The sequence below is a fragment of the Diadema antillarum genome, unplaced genomic scaffold (assembly GCF_040938485.1).
Source record: "Diadema antillarum isolate AM-2024a unplaced genomic scaffold, OU_Dant_1.0 seq00000506_RagTag, whole genome shotgun sequence".
NCBI classification, from domain to species: domain Eukaryota; kingdom Metazoa; phylum Echinodermata; class Echinoidea; order Diadematoida; family Diadematidae; genus Diadema; species Diadema antillarum.
The window spans coordinates 526,708-547,684 of NW_027271461.1; the positions used below are offsets into that span (position 1 = coordinate 526,708).

Genomic DNA, 20,977 nt, shown 5'->3' on the forward strand with positions numbered 1-20,977 from the left:
CTTGGAGACCAAACCTTTGTTCAGGTGCACTGTTACACACACCATCAATACACTGGAGAGATATTTGAACTTTCCTCAGTCTATTGATGAATACATTTAATCTGTGCTGTGAACAGAGATCTTTGTGTCTGTGAATGTACAGGCATATATGAAGGGTACATTTATAGCTGGATAAAATGTGGGATGTAAATACCTATAACTCTGTGAGTGCAGGTGTGTAATATATCCTACAAGAGTGAGTAAGATAAATTATATCATGGGTTTATTAGTGAAGAGACACATGCAGTAATTATGTGTTATATATAACATAGAGAGTTGTACATGTTATAGCATTGCTCTGTAAAACTTTCAGATGGCAAAGTTTTATACATGTACATCTAGTTTGCATAAACCATAGTCCTGTCAATAAGATTGAAAAAATAGAGAAACCAGCTAACCCTCTTAGCAGCTAGAATATACCGATATGTGTCAGAAATAATGTTTAACATTAATAAAAAGCAGGGAATGATTGTTGTGAATTCACTAACCAGCAATATGACAAAATTCTCACTTTATTTTACAAAGTTTGAAACATTGAATACCATGTGTTTAATGAAGATTGTGAGAGGGAAATTACTTGAAGGAGATAATTCTGCAAAATGCAGTGTGACCCTACCCCCCCCCCCCCCCTTGCTACAAGAACTTGAGATCTGTAGGTCACAAATGATTATGCCAAATTATTGTATACACCAAATATTTTGCGAGGTTTTTCTTTTCGCGAATTTCGCAAGTCAGGTGCTATTCGCGAATTTAAAGACATGCACAAATATTGACTCAGATCCAGATATGAATGTGACATGCACGTATACATTTTTCTGTTCAGCACTGTACTCCATGATCGCGAATCTAACCACTTATGCAATTATTGGGATGTCCCGATTCACGAAAATTTAGTCTCGCTAAATATATGATGTATACAGTAGTGTATTCTGCAGACTTGTGTTGTAGCAGCTAAAGGTATTTGTCAGAGCCATCCACTTAAATTGTGTAAGTTTCCCCTAATGACAAGTTTATTTAAGGGTTTGAAAGATGATTTCTGTAGCATACATACTAAGCAAAACAATCAACATTGGTAAAGGTGATGGGACAAACTATTACTTCTGAGGCGATCTGGATGTAGTTATCTTTCCGGAGCGCAGCTGAGGTAAGATAGCGTACGCATTCAGATCGCCAAAGAAGTGATAGTTTGTCCCATTGCCAGAAGCCCAAAGTTGATTATTTGCTTTATATTCTACATCTATATTCTCATTTTATTCCACATCTGAAACCATGTTAACTGTCTATAGGAAAAAAAATAATATGGAACAAGACAGAAGGGAAGGGGGGGGGGGGTGGGGGACAAACAACACAGCTAGTTAGACCACGTATAAAAACATGAAAACTGCAGATCTAACGTTAGGTCTAGTTAGAGTCAAGACCTATCCTAGGTAGGTATAGGTGTCCTTAGGGCTTAGGCTATGTTCACTTACCAATCATGTTGTTGCTAAAAACCGCTGAACATTCTGAAACACAAACAAGGCAAAACTCCAACAAGGCAACTACATGTAGACTAAGTACACGCACGATAACATACGAATCAACTTCAGAGACATAGCAGACACTAACAACAAATTTATGATTACCGCGCACCATGGCACCGTCTGTGGACACTTAGACCATCATTTGACCTACGTCAAAGGATAGACTACAGTGTAACATACTTTTATGTCATGTGTACTCAAAACTATTAGTGATAACGCATTAGGAATGTGTGGACTGAAAAGACCAACGAAACAAAAAGGACTATCGCCGGTGAGTGTCACATACTTTTCTTCTCAGGTGATGTGATGGGCAAAACTATGCTTTATCACGTGATCAGCTCTTGACCAATCCTGCAGCAAGATTCTTAGTATGTGGAATATAATGGTAAATAATAATTTGTGAAACAATGAGTGAAAATCCTGACTATTTACATGCTAGTTTGAAAGTAATTCAGCCCTATGTTCAATGGGCTGTTGGTAACTTTACTACTCTGACTCCCTGGACATGTTACTGAGTCATTATTGCATTCTGTCATTCTGTCATTAGCTTAGTCATCTTGTTAACACATGATCAGTATATCTCTATGACAAGAATGTAATTTTATGGAATCAATCAAAGGGAATGATCAAGTAATTGTTTAAATTTGTTTTTCTGTAAAATTTAAGCAGGCACTTAAAGCTTTGGTTTTAAACTATCGTTGCACATATACAGGACAGACAGAGTCATTCTTTTAGTGTAGTTTAGTGCTTTTTTACTCAACCTTTGGAATGAGATTCATGGTATGCTTAAGAAAAATGGAAAAAAACTGTAAATTTGAGAGTAAACTGCATACACTGTTCTCATGACCGATCAGCCATTACTGTAAAACGAGGAATTTTCGCGTGCATTTTAATATCGCGAATTTTGCGAGCGCCAAAATTCGCAAAATTAAAATGCACGCGAAAGTTTTTGTCTACACTACATGCATTGAACACCAGTGGCAATTCGCGAAAATTTCATGCCACGAAAAGGGCTGTCGGCTCCAATTCGCGAAAATTTCATGCCGCGAATATATCATGTTTTACAGTAACTCAATCTCATGTGCAGTTCAATGATCAATTCTGTAATATCCTGCTGGGTCTCCACAGACTTTGCTTGGGTCTTTTTCATACAACGGTCTGTCTGTGTGTTTGATTGATGGTTTGTCATTAAACTGTGTTTGTGCAGGCATTTAGTAATTTTCCACCAGACATGAATTTGCAATGCCAAAGATGGTACAAAGGTTTGTGTAGCACTTACAGTCTGTAGATGCAATGTTTCCTAGAGTGGCAATATTAGCACACTTACAACAAGACTATTATCACTTGACAACATCTAATGAAGGACAAGTTTACTTCCTACTTGTGTGTATAGATTTTTGTTTATGTCTAGTGGGTAGTGCTAATGCAGGTTTTTTTTTTCTTTTTCTGCATATTAGCAAGGATCTTTCTCACATCAGTCAGTGAAAAATAAATAATTGTATGTACAATGTAGTAAGCATTTCTTAAGGTCAAATTGAAATGCAACATACTTACCTTTCACAGCTGCCTCGCTGACTCTCTCTCTATTTTTTAAACTACTGCTGAATGTTCTGATAGGATTAAAATGAGTTTCATATCTATAGTGAATCTTGAAGAAATGCAGATGACAAATTTGATCTTTTTTTGTAAACTGTTAAATGATTCAGGCCTTCCTTTAATCTTAACAAAAGGAAACATGATTATTTATTGCCTTTTGTGCCTTGTTTACATACCCTCATTTGGCCTTGTTGAAGGTGAAAAAAAACCTCATAAATACATGTATCATCAGTCCTAAACTTATGAAATATAGAGGTCCAGATATTTTATTAAAATATAGATAAAGTGAAATAAGAGATAGCTGTCAAAACTTAGCATTACTATACTGGAAATTTTGCATGTGTTTTCCAGCTTGACAGAGTCTACAGTGAGTTTAAGCTGCTTTCCATCGTAGCAGAGCATCGCAAGACCATCACAGCCCTGGCCTGGCACCCCACAGACCCTGACCTCTTTGCCACATCCGGGGCTGATAGTCGTATTATTGTGTGGAATGTGGCAGAGCAGCGAGTTGTGGCATCTCTGGAGAGTGTCCGGGCAACTCCAACATCACTGGGATGGAGCATGGTAGACAAGTCTAGGCTGGCCTTCTGTAGTGGCCGTGGTCCAGTGGTGGTGTGGAACTTTGAAGAAGCCAACAGCACTGTACCTCACAAGGAGGCACTGAACTTTGTCTCTAATGTGACTCTCTTCAGATGGCACCATAGAAAGCTTGGGAAGCTTGTTACAGGTCATGTTAATGGAAGTCTCTCCTTTTTCAGTGTAGGTAAGGACAAAACAAAAAGAAAGAAGAGCTAGCTACAGCATTGAAACATTTATGGTTATGTCATAGCCATGTATTTGAACTGTCCTCTAAAAACTGCAAATCAATTTTTTTTTTGCTCATTTTTGGGTAAGCTGGCTGAGTAACATGACTTCATACTGAAGGCAAAAAATGGCCAACAGAAAAAGAAAGCTCTCAGTGAATATTAGCAACTGTGATGTATGGCAGAATTGGCATGCTGTGCAACATGTAACACTTGTTAAGAGCTATCTCATGTAGATATGGATATGCTAGACTTTAAATTTTACCATGGTGATTGCTTGGCTTCAAATCCTATTAGTGTAACTTTGACATAGTGATGGCAATCAGAATTCATATACTCAAATATCTAAACAATATATAATTACAGCATTATTTTGAATGCACAAAACATTATATGGGCCCATCATGGTGATAATGATGACAACATCTGTATAGCACCATTTATACGGCACTATATATCCATGAAATATTTAAAGTTGCCCGGCTCTCACAATATGTCAAATATCATTCACAAAGTTGCTGGAAAAAAAAGGTCTTTAGTTCAGATTTGAAGGTATCAAAGTTGTTACAAGTCCAAAGTTGGATTGGTAAAGAGTTCCACAGACGTGGACCAACTGCAGAGAAGGCTGTATTCCCATACATTTTTAGGTGAGTATTCAACATTTGAAGAGTCAGACTTGCACAACATATCGAAGTCCTGGCTGCCACTGAAATACACTGATTAGTGCAGATACAATAGGGGACAAGTTCTGGAGAAAAGTAATAGCTGCAAGGTCTTATACTGCACTCCGCATTGCACGAGCAGCCAACAGAGCTCAATTACATAATGAGATATGATTATTCATGTCATGATGGTGACAAGAAAGAAGGCAAGGAGTGGGTATTTCTTCCTGATATTCACTTAATCATTAATGGTTTAGATAATTCTTATGAGCATAGATGACTTATTGCTTGAGTCAGATGTCGGTAAAATGCAGAATATCACTGTGTGACAAATACCCGGGTACATTTTATGGTGAGTGATATATTGTTACATAGAATTCATAGATCCCAAATAATGTTCTGCAATGAGAGAAAGTTACACAAGGTTAGCTATCTCATGGTTGTCATTACCCAGCCATTCCAGTCATCCAGTCACCGGCTGGTATTTGGATGACCCATGTCATATCTATTGTTGATGACTACATAAAACCGTTAGATTTTGCAATTACTGAGATCATGTAGTAAAGACAGCAGTGTAGGCGCCATCCACCACCAATTTGTAACAATATATTAAAGTAGACTTAGTTTGTGGCTATGCAATAATGATTTCCTATGACTGAATATCACCCATGACTTGTTCTGACTCTAAAAAAAACTGAAACTGTTATATATTTGTTTATTGATGAAAATCTTTTTCATAATTCAATGAGAATGAAATGCCTGAAAACATGTAGAGACAATCAGTCTGACCCGACTGTCCTGTGCTTTGTTGAAAGTGACTTTTCAGTTCCATCCAACTCTGGTTTACCAATGATTCAGGTCATAAATGCACGAAGCATGTCTTACGTCCTGAGGTTGCAGCGGAGTATGATGAAGACGATCCTGTGGTTGGACTAGAATGGGACCCTCTGTCCGTGGACTATCTCTTGGTGATCAATGATCAGGGAGGGATTCGCATGATTGACAGTGAGGCACTGTCTGTGGTCATGACATTTATTCTGCCCAGCACTGCTACTTCAGTGTGTACTATGGCATGGGTACCCACAGCACCAGGGATGTTTGTCTCAGGAGGTAGGAAGATGGCATGGAATGACATGTCAACTCTACACTTGCTTAGATAGGAAGGAAAAAGTCCACTCAGACACTATATACAGGAATACACATCATTCTCTATAGAATTTCAAATATGATTCAGTTCACTGCATCTCATCCAAGGTTTTATGAGAGCAGGATGTCTACTGCTGTCAAAAAGGCCATCTTTATGCTAGTGTTCATTTGTTTGTCAGCAGTATTGCTCAAAATGTTATGAACTGATTTTTGGTGAAATTGTGAGTAGAGGTCCATTGCGGTAAAAAGTAAGGGATGATTTGTTTTATTGATGATCTGTATCATGATGTAGATCCAGGGAAGTTTGTTAGAGAATGCATGTACATGTGTATAATGGTATGGTGTGCTTGACAGTATTGTCTTGGCAGAGGTACACTCATCAAGTATGTCTTGTTTGAATTGAAAAAAAGATTATGATTAAATATTATTTTTCGTAATCTCCGTTGTTCGTTAATATGAGATCCCACTCGTACGCATGCGCAGTCAATTCATTTGTAGCGTGTGTTTCTTAGCGGTCAAGTCGCCATTTTGAGCTCTAGATTTCGCCGATTTTCTTTCACTTTGCGATCTGTCGCGTTCAAGTTTTCGGGGTTTCATAGGTTATTTTACCTCCCCGATCGTTTGGTAGTGTTTTTGGAGAGCGATGGAAGCGAATTCAGGTTCTTCCACGAAGCCGATTTTCCCGCAAGAGAAGCTGGTTCGCGATGCGGGTTCCACCAGCATCGCCAGCGGACCGCGAGCGGGTCCCTCCCCTGGCAGCGATCCGGGGGGAAAGGGTAAGACGGCAGCGGCGAGCTCGGCTAGCCACGGTGGAAAAGGCACGGGAAAAGCCAAAGGCAAAGCACCGGCAATATCACGTCTCCTCCTCCCGCGATTGCACGGAAGTTCGCCAAGTCGTCTGCTACTTTTGAGGTCTCAGACCTTATGATTAAGAAGCCCTTGATCATGAATGACTCTGAGATTATAGCCAAAGATTCTCGGGCTGTCCAGGACTGCATTCGTGCAGATCCTACTTCAAAGAAGGACAGTCAGGCCTGCATTCGTGCAGAGCCTCCACAGACCACGACCTCGAAGTCGGGACCAAGCACTAGTGTTGGTGGCTCAAATTTTGAACATCGTCTGAATAAACTGGTAGAGATGCTGGGAAAATTGGTGGATCATTTGCCACTTTCTCATCCACAGACTCGTAGTAGTCATGACATGAGAAGTCTCGGAGATGAGGATGATAATCTCCTTTTATCTGACTATGAGTATGACTGCGATCAAGATGATGGGCCTTTTGGCTGTAAACTTACACCAGCGTCTGATTCACAGACTTCTGATTTCAGTGCTGAAACAAACACTGAAGATAGTAATGCTACTCGTGCCTCTGGCAAGAATGTATCTATCCCAGCTATCGCCGCAAAATTCGCAGTGCCTCTCAGCGTGAAGAAACCCTTAAATGAGGAAATTGCTGGGTCGGTATCCTACCTTGTCAGCCACACTCTTGAACAGGCTGCCCTAGAGGAGACTGGTAAGAAGTACACTAGCCCAGAAAACTGTCCACTACTTGACGTGCCCAAAGTCAACTTGACGATTTGGGAGAATCTTAACCCTACTACCCGGGCTAGGGACTTGAAGCTCCAGCGTATTCAGAGCGCTCTTGTGAAAGGCATCACCGCTTTTGCGCAGACCCTTTCTGCGTCGGAGCTGTCAGAAAAACAGCAGGACGCTCTCGGACTCCTGTGTAGCTCTAATTTTGAGCTTAACGCCTTGAGGAAAGACCTCATAAAACCTGGCTTAGATGCAAAATTTGCTCACTTGTGCAAGCCTCAGAACCCTGTGACCAAACAGCTGTTTGGGGACGACTTAGGAAAGAAAGTCAAAGACATCCAGAAAGAACAAAGAGCAGCAGCCGGTGTTGTGAAAGGCTCAAAACCCTTCTCAACAGGTAACTCCAGTCAGCGTCCATATTCGCAGTCACAGTCTCACTATCACCCTTACCGCCGACAGACGGAAGCTAATTACCGTAGAATGCGATCAGCGGGGTGGACCACGCCATCCGTACAGGCTGGGTCGGTACAGTGGCCTTTTTTAGGCCAGCGTTCGTGGAAGCCACACACTGCCACCCCGATGACCAGACCCAACAAGGGCAGCGGCCGACAGAGCCCTCAATACCAGGGGTTTGAGGGGGCCCGCAAGTAACTGAGCATGTTAAACCAACAGTCTCCTCATCCTCTGCAGAGGTGAGTACATGCCCTCTCCTTAATCTTGCTTGTTCGATGGTGGGTGGACGACTGAAAAATTTCTATGACAAATGGAGAAGCCTGACTTCAGATCCATACATTTTGAATGCTGTCAAAGGATACAAACTCGAATTTGATCCTAATGAATTCCCTACTGTAAGTGGGAAAGAGTTGTATAATTTATCTCGCAGTTCAGAGCTTAACAGTCAGATAGAGGAAGAGATTTCTCGCCTCTTAGCTAAAAATGTGATTGAACTTTTCGAACATGAGAATGGAGAATTCATCTCCAATATAGTCACGAGACCCCAAAAGAATGGTTCCTTACGAGTTATCCTTGATCTTTCTGATCTTAATACAAGCATCCTTTATCAGCATTTCAAAATGGACAACATACATACAGCCTTGTCACTGCTCAGCCCAAATTGCTACATCGCATCTATTGATTTACAAGATGCATACTATTCAGTTCCCGTCCATCCATCATCGAGAAAGTACTTGCGTTTCTATTGGCAAAGTAAACTGTAGTGTACCAATACAAGGCCCTACCTAATGGTCTCAGCTCAGCTCCCAGACTGTTTATGAAAATGCTGAAGCCAGTGTTTGCCCAGCTTAGAACAGAAGGGCATGTAGTTATGGGTTATCTTGATGACACTTTGGTAATTGGGAGATCTAAGGATGCTACCCAAAGGGCTGTTTCAGCTACCACTTAGCTTCTAACAGAGCTGGGGTTCTTAATTTATCCTGAGAAGTCAGTACTTAGCCCAGGCCAAGACCTAGAGTTCCTTGGGTTGCATTTGAATACTAGGTCAATGCACATTACTTTGCCAAGGGAAAAACAAGATGACATTTATGAGGTTTGCACCTCCCTCTTATCCCATGCCACCCCATCCATTCGAAAGGTTGCTAGGGTCATAGGGAAAATAGTTGCCACATTCCCTGCAGTACAGTATGGCCCATTGCATTACAGATATCTAGAGAGAGACAAGGTACAGGCCCTTAAGGCAGCTCGTGGTCATTTTGATAGGCCCATGACCTTTCCATGGAGGCACGACATGAATTGATATGGTGGAGAGAACATGTTCATGAGTCATTTAATCATGTTGTCAGACAAAAGGTCGATTTGGAGCTACGTACAGATGCCAGTGCAGAGGGGTGGGGTGCCACAGACTTAACCTCTCACACAGGTGGCAGGTGGACCACAGACGAAGTACATTCAGCTCAAACATCGGGCATTAATTACCTAGAAACACTGGCAGCTGGAATGGCTCTGAAATCCTTCTGTGCAGATAAGAGAAATGTACATGTCCTATTGAGGATTGATAACACTACAGCTGTTGCCTACCTTAATAGCATGGGAGGGCTGAAATCAGAAACCTGCAATCAGGTAGTGTTAGACATCTGGCATTGGTGTATAGAACGCAATATATGGCTGTCAGCAGCTCACTTACCTGGGTGCCAGAACAACGAGGCAGACTTTATGTCTAGACACTTTAATGACAGAACAGAGTGGATGCTAGATAAGAAAAGCTTTGAGAAGATTGTGGCTAAGTATGGTACACCAGTAATTGATTTGTTTGCATCCAGACTAAATGCTCAGTTACCTAGGGTACGTTTCATGGTTGTCAGATCCCAATGCAGAGTCAGTTGATGCTTTCACACTAGACTGGGGAAAATTTGCACTCTTTTATGCCTTCCCTCCTTTCTGTTTGGTAGCAAAATGCCTACAGAAAATACAAGAAGACAATGCACATGGCCTGCTTGTGGTACCAAATTGGCCTACACAGGCCTGGTTCCCTCTCTTGACAAGTATGATGAGTGAAGAACCTTTGATCTTGAAAAGAAGCAATTCCTTGCTGACACGACCAGTATCTAAGGCTACCCACCCACTCTGCACTAAACTCGATCTTCTTTGTTGCAGGATTGGCATTCACAGTTCGAGATAAAGGGACTCCAGGACAGGACTATGGACGTGTTGTGTGCATCTTGGAGACTGTCTACACGCACACAATATGGAACCTACATTAGGAAATGGCAAGAGTATTGCAGACAGGAAACTTTGAACAGTCAGTGCACTGCTGTAGAAAGTGTTATAGAATTTTTGAGTTATCTGTTTCATGTACATAAGTTGAGTTACAGTGCTATTAACTGAGCCAGAAGTGCTTTGGCCTCAGTGGTGCTGTTGGAGAACAGCAACTGTACAATTAGTACACATCCTTTGGTGACAAGATTCATGAAAGGTGTATTTCATTTACGAACTCCGCTGCCATGGTACAACCATATCTGGGACGTTAAAATCGTGTTAGATCATCTCCGCAAAATGTCACCAGCGAGTAAGCTATCTTTGTGTGAACTTACTCATAAGCTGTGTATGTTGCTCGCACTCACTTCGGCACAAAGGGCACAGACTTTGTTCTTCATTCATATTGATGGCCTGGTTTGGAAGGATAATAGCGTAGAGATTCATGTCAGTGACTTGGTAAAACAGAACAAGACCTCCGACAGAGTAGGGAGTACGACTACAATTGAAGAGTATCCTTCAGAGAAGAGACTCTGTGTGGTACGCTACCTGAAAAAGTACATTGAGCGTACAAAAGTGCTGAGGGATACGGAAAAGCACCTGTTCATATGTTATAGGAAACCTCACAAACGAGCTAGTAAGCAAACCATCTCCAGGTGGATAAAGGAGACAATGAGTGCGGTGGGTATCGACACTAGAATTTTCAAGCCGCATTCTACAAGGGCTGCAGCAGTCTCGACTGCAAAGACAGCAGATGTGCCCATAGCGGACATTCTGAAACAGGCCGGATGGTCTAACGAGGAAACCTTCAACAGGTTCTATGATAAGCGGTCGATCAGGGCAGGACCTACATGTAGGTTCTCCATGGCGGTACTGGATAATCATTGAAGAGAATGGGTATTATTGGTGAGCTACTATGTCATTCTTATCACCATACATTGCTTGGTTTTACAGAAATGCGACCACTTGCTTCAAAATCTCATATTAACGAACAACGGAGATTACGAAAAGTAATAAATAAATTAAATGAGAACTTACCTGTTTGAAGTTTGATTTTTATTATTTGAGTAATAGGAGTGTGAGTTAATATGCCCTCCACTCCCACCCTCAGTTCAAACTTCAAGGTAATGTTCGTACTCCGTCAATTTATTTCCAGATTGTGGGATTGTTACAGTGGTCGCATTTCCTCTTGGAACAGGCAAATCTCACTTCACCCAGTTTGGTCTTCGGATCAGTTCTCTCACCTAAAATTGACATTATGTAAGATGAGACGTCGGAAGACAGTCCGATTTCTTAGGTGGAGATTTGCCTGGGTGACGAATATTGACTGCGCATGCGTATGAGTGGGATCTCATATTAACTCACACTCCTATTACTCAAATAGTAAAAATCAAACTTCAAACAGGTAAGTTCTCGTTAAATTTATTTATTGATGACATACTTGGAAATAGTGTGGTTATGAAAAAGATGTGTTGGCCTGTATCAAAGCTGGATACCAAATAGAGTCAATTGATTCTGAGAAGTTGCTGCATGTGTAAATGAATCATGATTTTATTGTCCCCGCCGAACGAGTTCGAGCAGGGGACTATGAAACGGGCTCCGTACGTGTGTGTGTCCGTGTGTCCGTCCGTCCGTCCGTCCGTCCGTCCGTCCGTCCGTGTGTCCGTGTGTCCGTGTGTGCGTCCGTGTGTGATCAAAATCTTCAATTTGCTACTTCTCTGTCATTTATGAGCCAATTTTGATTCTGTTTGCTTTATATGATAGCACTACATGGGAGCTTTGAAACTTCTACACAGAATTTCAGTCGTGACCTTTGACCTTGACCTTTGACCTATATTGTACATTTTGCTACAAAATGCTACTCCTTCGCCATTTCTAACCTGATTTCGATTCCGTTTGCTTTATGTGATGGCACTAGGTGAGGGCTTCAAAACTTCTACACAGAATTTTTGACCTTTGACTTCTTTGACCTTTGACCTTGATTTTTGACCTGTATTGTACATTTTGCTACAAAATGCTACTCCTTCGCCATTTCTAACCCGATTTCGATTCCGTTTGCTTTATGTGATGGCACTAGGTGAGGGCTTCAAAACTTCTACACAGAATTTTGACCTTTGACTTCTTTGACCTTTGACCTTGATTTTTTGACCTATATTGTACATTTTGCTACAAAATGCTACTCCTTCGCCATTTCTAACCCGATTTCGATTCCGTTTGCTTTATGTGATGGCACTAGGTGAGGGCTTCAAAACTTCTACACAGAATTTTGACCTTTGACTTCTTTGACCTTTGACCTTGCTTTTTGACCTATATTGTACATTTTGCTACGAAATGCTACTCCTTCGCCATTTTTAACCCGATTTCGATTCCGTTTGCTTTATATGATGGCACTAGTTGAGGGCTTCAAAACTTCTACACAGAATTTTGACCTTTGACTTCTTTGACCTTTGACCTTGATTTTTGACCTATATTGTGCATTTTGCTACAGAATACTACTCCTTCGCCATTTCTAACCCGATTTCGATTCCGTTTGCTTTATGTGATAGCACTAGGTGAGGGCTTCAAAACTTCTACACAGAATTTTGACCTTTGACTTCTTTGACCTTTGACCTTGATTTTTGACCTATATTGTACATTGGCTACAAAATGCTACTCCTTCGCCATTTCTAACCCAATTTCGATTCCATTTGCTTTATGTGATGGCACTAGGTGAGGGCTTCAAAACTTCTACACAGAATTTTGACCTTTGACTTCTTTGACCTTTGACCTTGATTTTTTACCTATATTGCACATTTTGTTACAAAATGCTACTTCTGGCGGGGACATATGTTACGCACCGCGTAATTTCTACTTTTCCTTGTTGTAAGTTATGTTTGTGATAAACTGCCAACACTCATTAATGGAAAAGAAAACAAACAAACTCAAAATGTGATATTTATCAATAGCACATGTTTATACTCAAACGTGTAATTTCCTTTTTTTGATGATAAGGCTTCTGTTTCAGTGTTTTGATTTTTTTTTTGTCTGGGTAAACTTTTCATTGCAGATGCACATCAAGGAGTGATGCGACTGTGGAATGTGTCCAAAGCCACCCCCATCGTGAGCTTGAAATTAAAGACGACTGGTTTCCATTCACTCTGTGTATTCAGCACCTCACCACATGGCAGCGGTGACTACACTTCTCTCTGCACTGACGCAGGGTCACTAAACTCTCCAAACAGTGGTAGTAGTAATCATGCCTCATCAACAAGCCAGGCAATCCCTGCTAGAAGATCTGAAGATCGCCAATCTTCATATACCCTTCCACCGGGCCATGCCGTCTGTACATTTGAGGATGGGGGGGTTGGGCTCTATGACTTGAAAAAAAGACAATGGGACTTCCTCAGGGAATTGGTAAGTGCCTGTTATTCATCTTAGATCTTCAAAAATGTGGAAGTTTTCAACAAAAAAAAGAAAAAAAAAGAAGCTGTACACCTGTTTCCTTGTCTGGAAATTGAGCTCCATAGTTCAGTTCAACTGAGCAGCTCTCTTGAGAGCTATTACGATCATTTACTGTCTTGTGTGTGTCATGCATAAACATTTTATATTTCAACTTCTTCTTTATGACCCTTTGACAGATTTTTTATTGAATTTGGCAGGTAGCATCCCTAGGGTGATAGAATCTTGATTTTGTTAAATGGGCACAATTCCCTCCACCCCAAAGAAAGGAATAATAATCAAATATATACCATGCACTTAGAGATTCCAGTTGATATTATGGATTCAGAGGTGACTTGCATGCCACTGTTTTCCGAGAGGTGCAACCCTGAAGGATCAGGACCAAATTAGGGGCCAGTCTTCAGTGTGATCTTCTTTTTGAAAACTCTTGATAAGATTTTCTACAAACTTGGTAGATATAAGTGCCAGTGTAATATAACTTTCAAATGGACACCATGTCCTCTAGAGCCCCCCTCCCCCCAGTTTCCCAAGTTTGCAATGTTCTTCTGAGGTAATAGTCTGCAAAAATGGGTGGATGATGAATGTGAGACCTAGTTGATCTCTTGTTTGTCAAGTTTCCCTTTCAGTGACCAGTACAACTCACCTGTACCTGTTTTGCAATTGTTACAGTACCCATGCGTGCCTACCACTGAAGTACCAGTTAATCTGATTAATATTCAAACTTTCTACATTGCGTGTAATCTGTCATGTTCTTATAAAACTCAGCTGCGCCTGAATTTTAAAGTTTGACATGATTATTAGAGGATTTGTTTTTTAGAATGCAGCATTGTGTAACCTCGATTACGACTACCAGAAGATATATCAGAAAAAAAAGTTATTATGATAGTTAGATTTTAATTGAAGACCAATTTTTATCATAATACTTAAATTGTTTTCCAGGGTCACATAGAAACCATTTTTGACTGCAAGTTCAAGCCAGAGAATCCAGACCTATTGGCTACTGCCTCTTTTGATGGGACGATGAAGGTGTGGGATATCAAGACCCTGACTGCTGTGGAGTCCTCCCCAGGAAATGAAGGCATCATTTACTCCATCTCATGGGCACCAGGTCAGACCTGATCCTATCTATACTTACCAACACATCCTCATAAGCAGTCTTTATCATATCAGGTTATGTATAATCTTTTATTACCTTCGCCAAGGGAGGAGGTTATGTTTTCGTTACCGTTGGTTTGTTGGTTTGTTGTTTTGTTTGTTTGTTTGTCCATGTGCAAAATAACTCAAAAAGTAGTTAACGGATTTGGATGAAACTTGCAGGAAAGGTTGAAAATGACACAACATACAGATGATTAAATATTTATAGTGATCCTGAAATTTGTGTGGATTTTATGAAGGATTTTCAATATTTTGGCAGGTACATGTCGGGTCATTGAACTTGGGAGTTCAAGTTGCGCATTGTTTAGGTTTTCATGTGCGCAGTAAAGTGCGTGCTCTAGTTTCTGCCCAGGGGTAAGCTTCTGCTATGGTGAGGTGAGCCATGCAGATGAGGCTTTAATGATGTAACAAAGGCTTCTATATTGGGAAATCGGGCGATTTTTCAGTGGGTGGAAATCGCTGATCTCTATTGAAGAGCAAGATATTTGGTTGAAAGTAGCTGCTTGGTGGAGGTCTGCGCTCTCAGAGTGCTTTTCTAGTTGTAGTTGGTATTGAAAATTTCTTACCAAGCAGAAGAAAAAGAAATCTATGAGGTCATGTTCGGAGCTCAGCTTCAGTTTGTCTGTAAATATTAAAAGTGGAAATTAATCAAGTGGTGACTACTTTTCACACTCTGCCGGGCAAGGTAAATTCACTGTGCTTTCATGGACAGCACTTGAAACAGCTCACCACTGACATGGCGGGTAAGGGCTTTGGCCACACATACTATGGTAAATGATAATTGGTCCACTTTATAACATCAAATTTACTCATGGCACAGTCTTAGTTAATATGAAGAAAATTATGAGTATTGTGGCCGTTACAAATTGTGACAAGTATAGCCTACATGTACCTACCCTGAGATCAAATATTAAACTAGAGAGGGGCCGTCAAAGGCGGCAGACCCACGCCTAAGTACAATTAAAGTCGGGGTAAACATAATGTGCATTCGGTCATCTACCAGAATTCGGCCATTTAATTGCCAGTGTGCTTTATCACCAGCCAGTGAGTTCTACCAAAGATCGTACACTGAAGTGTACGATCTTTGGTTCTACAGTCACATCACACGCAAATCACATCATTACACATACGGTATTAACACTCATTCACGTACAGGAAAGTCCTTAAGTCTCCTCCAAAAATCCATCGAAAATCCCAAATTCCACCGTCAAAAGTGCAGAATCGGAACTTTTCCAAGCGCGCGCGAATTAAGTCCAGTTTTAAGAGTATTGTCTACGCGACGGGTCGCGGAAAAAGCGCTAAAAATCGAGAAATACGCCGTTTTCTTGCGGGATATTTTGATTATAGCAAGCCGAGTGTGATGATATCAAAGGTCGTATGAGTGTACGATCTTTGATGGTATCCACAAAAGCAAAAAAGAAAAACAAAATTTACGTACCCCCTAGGCAATTACCCCTATGATTAGTGTCTACGGGAATTATTCAATGCAACGGTTGAATGCAAATGTCTACTGCACCAGTATTCGGCCACCAACGAGCGCCGCAACGTCCCCGGTGCAATTTTGCACCAACAGTGTAGAGCGCGATGCATTTTCAGCGGCCTTGCACACGCATTGACATTGAGCACGCATATCGTGCAGTGTGACTGCGACCGAGCAAAATGCTCCTCCAACGAAAAAAAAAATCAATGTTAATTTGAAAAATCATCAAATATCAAAGGTCGTATGAGTGTACGATCTTTGATGGTATCCACAAAAGCAAAAAAGAAAAACAAAATTTACGTACCCCCTAGGCAATTACCCCTATGATTAGTGTCTACGGGAATTATTCAATGCAAGGGTTGAATGCAAATGTCTACTGCACCAGTATTCGGCCACCAACGAGCGCCGCAACGTCCCCGGTGCAATTTTGCACCAACAGTGTAGAGCGCGATGCATTTTCAGCGGCCTTGCACACGCATTGACATTGAGCACGCATATCGTGCAGTGTGACTGCGACCGAGCAAAATGCTCCTCCAACGAAAAAAAAATCAATGTTAATTTGAAAAATCATCAAATATCAAAGGTCGTATGAGTGTACGATCTTTGATGGTATCCACAAAAGCAAAAAAGAAAAACAAAATTTACGTACCCCCTGGGCAATTACCCCTATGATTAGTGTCTACGGGAATTATTCAATGCAAGGGTTGAATGCAAATGTCTACTGCACCAGTATTCGGCCACCAACGAGCGCCGCAACGTCCCCGGTGCAATTTTGCACCAACAGTACTAGTGTAGAGCGCGATGCATTTTCAGCGGCCTTGCACACGCATTGATATTGAGCACGCATATCGTGCAGTGTGACTGCGACCGAGCAAAATGCTCCTCCAACGAAAAAAACAATCAATGTTAATTTGAAAAATCATCAAAATACGGGCCAGTTTGTGATGACGGAGAACGAACTTTCATAAATCTAGAAGGACATAGTCCCTCAAATAGGCCTAAACGTAAATTTCGGAATTCTTACGAACATTTGAGCAGCGAAGTCGGATCGTTGGGGAGTTTATGTGTTCGTATGGTAGCGGAAAATCGCAAAGTGAGAAACGGGAAATTTTCGGAATGGTCACTATACCATGGGGTCAAAACTTCAAGGTCACACAGAATTTGCAAGGGTCAACCGATTATCACCAAAATCTAATCGATTCTTTCCTGTCATTATCCAAACATTCCCTGAACATTTCGTGCAAATCCGTTTACCCGTTCTCTTGTTATCTTGTACACAAACAAACAAACAAACAAACAAACAAACAAAAAAACAAAAAACAAAAAACAAACAAACAAACAAACAAACAAACATACGGAACCCTTTACATAACCCCCTGCCGATTTTCATCGGCGTGGGTAATGATATCACAAATATTATTATGCATAAAAACATTGATCTAATGGAGCCTTCTAGTGTAAAACTTTCTGTTTTTACTGTTTTCTAATGTGCCAATTATACTACCTTCAATGGCATATGATAATACTTTGAATTTCAGGTACTAGTATCATCTTTATTACATTTTCCCTTTTTCTCTCCATCATTCTTTGTTTGTTTGTTTCTTTCTCTGTCTACTTCTTTCCTCCAATTTTCAGTCCATTTAATAACTGCAGCATCCCTCACTCTCTATTTTTGTATTTTGTATTTACTAGATTCTATTTTCTAATTTTATGTTGTGATTGAGTCATTCTCTTTGATTGTTCAATTTCCTTTCAACATTCTAGGTCATTCATTGCCTCTCCACTTTTCCTTTTTGTCTCGCCCACCGGAGGTGAAGGCGAGACTAAGGGATCTAAATGGCGTCCGTCCGTCGTCCGTCCGTCGTCCGTCACAAATGTTAAAGTTTACCTGCAAGACTCTCTTATGATGCATAACTTGGCAACTGTTACAGCAATGGCAGCCACACTTGGGTGATAGAAACACTAGGGGTATCTTCATGTTATGGTGTTGTCGGAGGTCATGTGATGATGTCAAAGGTCATTTGAGGTCATTTATTAAAGATAATAAAAAGTTTTGGTACCTCAAAAGTTTCCTTGAAATTCCTTGTCTTAGTTTGTGTTTCAGGTTAAAGTACCTTTCATATAACTAACACTGTGAGACTTACTCGCCCCAAAGTGCTCTCATGTCTTAGTAATCATGCAATTAACTGCGACCAGCAGCCCCATACGCATAGTGACCAGCAGTCCCATACGTATAGCGTAATCGGGCTTCGCATTGTAGCATACAGGATCATGACAGATTTAGTATCGCAGGATAAATGTCAACTTAAAATCCCAAAAATTCTTCAATTTGAAGACTTACCAATTAAGGTGAAGTATTGAAAACAGGCTTTGGGCAACGTTTGGTTCTACCTATAATCCCTTTCTGTTCGAATTGATGACTGAATGTGACTCGGTCGAGAGGACCTTGGGAGAGCTACCATACACTGAATACTACAGCCAGTGCATGTGAACACATCACATGCACACAAATTTCAAATCCATCAACGGATAAGATGTTTGTGTGCGCATGCGCTGCCCGTAGTAGTCAGTGTAGTAGCTCTCCCAAGGTCCTCTCGACCGAGTCACATTCAGTCATCAATTCGAAAAGAAAGGGACTATTGGCAGAACCAAACGTTGTTCGAAGCCTGTTTTCAATACTTCAACTTGCTTAGTAAGTCTTCAAATCGGAGAAATTTTTGGATTTTAAGTTGCCATTTACCCGCGATACTAATTCTGTCATGATCCTGAATGCTACAATGCGAAGCCCCATTACGCTATGCGTATGGGGCTGCTGGTTGCAGTTAGCTATGCGTACAATGGGCTGCACGCTGCTGGTTGCAGTCAGTGGTTTCGTACAATATTTATCGACGCCGTACGGCGACGGCTCTGGTACGAAACCATTATTGCACGATTACTAAGACATGAGAGCACTTTGGGGCGAGTAATTCTCACAGGCAATGTACTTTAACGTGAAACACAAACCAAGACGAGGAAATTCAGGGAAACTTTTGAGGTACCAAAACTTTTTATTATCTTTAAAGAGTATGTGCAAGACTCTTTTCAATGTTAAAGTTTACCTGCAAGACTCTCTTTTGACAAATAACTTCACATAAGTTGCTTGGATTACAACCTAACTTGAGTCATAGATGCACTGGGGGAACCTTAATGTTATGGTGCCGTTGGAGGTCACAGGATAAGGTCAAAGGTCATTTGAGGTCATACGTTAAAGTTTACTTGCAAGACTCTCTTATCACATGTAACTCGACACATGTTGCTACAATGGCAATCAAACTTGGGTGATGGATGCACTTGGGGTACCTTCATGTTATGGTGCCGTAAGAGGTCACATGATAAGGTCAAAGGTCATTTGAGGTCATACGTTAAAGTTTACTTGCAAGACTCTCTTATCACACTTAACTCAGCACATGTGTTTCTACAATGGCAATCAAACTGGGGTGATAGTAGATGTATCTTGAGAAGTTGAAGGTTACCACAAGGTCAAAGGTCACAGACAGGGGTCAATGAACTTTTAGGGCCCAATGTTAATTTTTTAGGGCGCAATTCGTTTATGGCTCATAACTTTTGATCCCTTTGTCCGTTTGTAACCAAACTTGGATGAAAGATGTCCCTTGGGGAGGTGAAGACCGTCACAAGGTCAAAGGTCACACACAGGGGTCAACAAACTTTTAGGGCCCAATGTTATGTTTTTAGGGCGCGTTTTGATTGTGGCTCATAACGTTTGATCCCTATGTCCGTTTGTGACCAAACGTGGATGGTAGATGTCCCTTGGGGAGTTAAAGGTCATCACAAGGTCAAAGGGCACAGAAAGGGGTCAACAAATTTTTAGGGCCCAATGTTAAGTTTTTATGGCGCGTTTCGATTATGACTCATTACTTTTGATCCCTTTGTCCGTTTGTGACCAAACTTGGATGGTAAATGTCCCTTGGGGTGTTGAAGGTCACCACAAGGTCGAAGGTCATAAGCAGGTCAATTAACTTCTGAGAGTTATAAAAAATATTAATTCCTTGTACGCGAATGGGCGAGACACAATTTGGCACTTGCCTTGTTGTTTACTAGTATTATCTAATATTTTTATTCCACTGTGAAACAATGTTTTATTCTTTCTTGCTTCACTTGTATTTTTGTGTGGAATAGTAATTATAATAATGGTAAAAATGAATCACCAATAATATACTTACATGAAAATTCACTTGAATAACTTGGCAATCCAGCCATGAATGACAGTGCTGGTACATGTCTACTAAACCAGTGTCTAGGCTGTCTAATCTAATTTCTGAGTGGTTTTACAAAAAGAAAGACAAAAAAGTTCCTTATGTAGAAGCAGTGGACATATACAAAATAAATCAATGAAATTTTACTTGATGGTAGCTGCTGTCTGAATTCATGTCATGTTTGTCCAAAGTCATAATCATCTATGGCATTCTTAGTTGGGAATACTCTTTCTTTCAAAATTTTAAAGTAATTTTGTAGCTTCTGTTATTTAAGTCTGCAAATCTGATTCTAATTTCAAGTGCCTATAAAGTCTTGTGACATGATGTACACATAGAGAAATGTTTCACTCTAATCTTTACACCGAGTCTGTCATGAGTCAAAGTGGTGACATGTCGAACAATCTCACAGTTGTATTTGTCTGTGAACCAGATTATGTTACCAGTCCCGTAGAAATTATGATAATTTACAAGTAGAAGAAAAGTTGTTGCTTTCAATGAATCTCTGTCATGCTCTGTCCTATAGCTGACCTCAACTGTGTGATGGCAGGTACGTCGAGGAATGGTGCTTTTATCTGGGATATTGGTCAAAACAAAATCATCAAGCGTTATACTGAGGTACTTTTAAAATTTACTTTGTGACTCA

General features: G+C 40.7%; 1 protein-coding gene across 1 annotated transcript in view; it reads left to right on the plus strand.

Moving 5' to 3' along the window:
• LOC139733942 (WD repeat-containing protein 17-like) overlaps positions 1–20,977 on the plus strand; it is a 58,857-nt gene that overhangs the window by 14,871 nt on the left and 23,009 nt on the right. Inside the window, exons 3-7 of the mRNA XM_071644754.1 lie at positions 3,507–3,918; positions 5,479–5,730; positions 13,055–13,401; positions 14,386–14,554; positions 20,858–20,949. Coding sequence (XP_071500855.1) covers positions 3,507–3,918; positions 5,479–5,730; positions 13,055–13,401; positions 14,386–14,554; positions 20,858–20,949 — 1,272 coding nt within the window. The remainder of the gene's footprint in view (positions 1–3,506; positions 3,919–5,478; positions 5,731–13,054; positions 13,402–14,385; positions 14,555–20,857; positions 20,950–20,977) is intronic.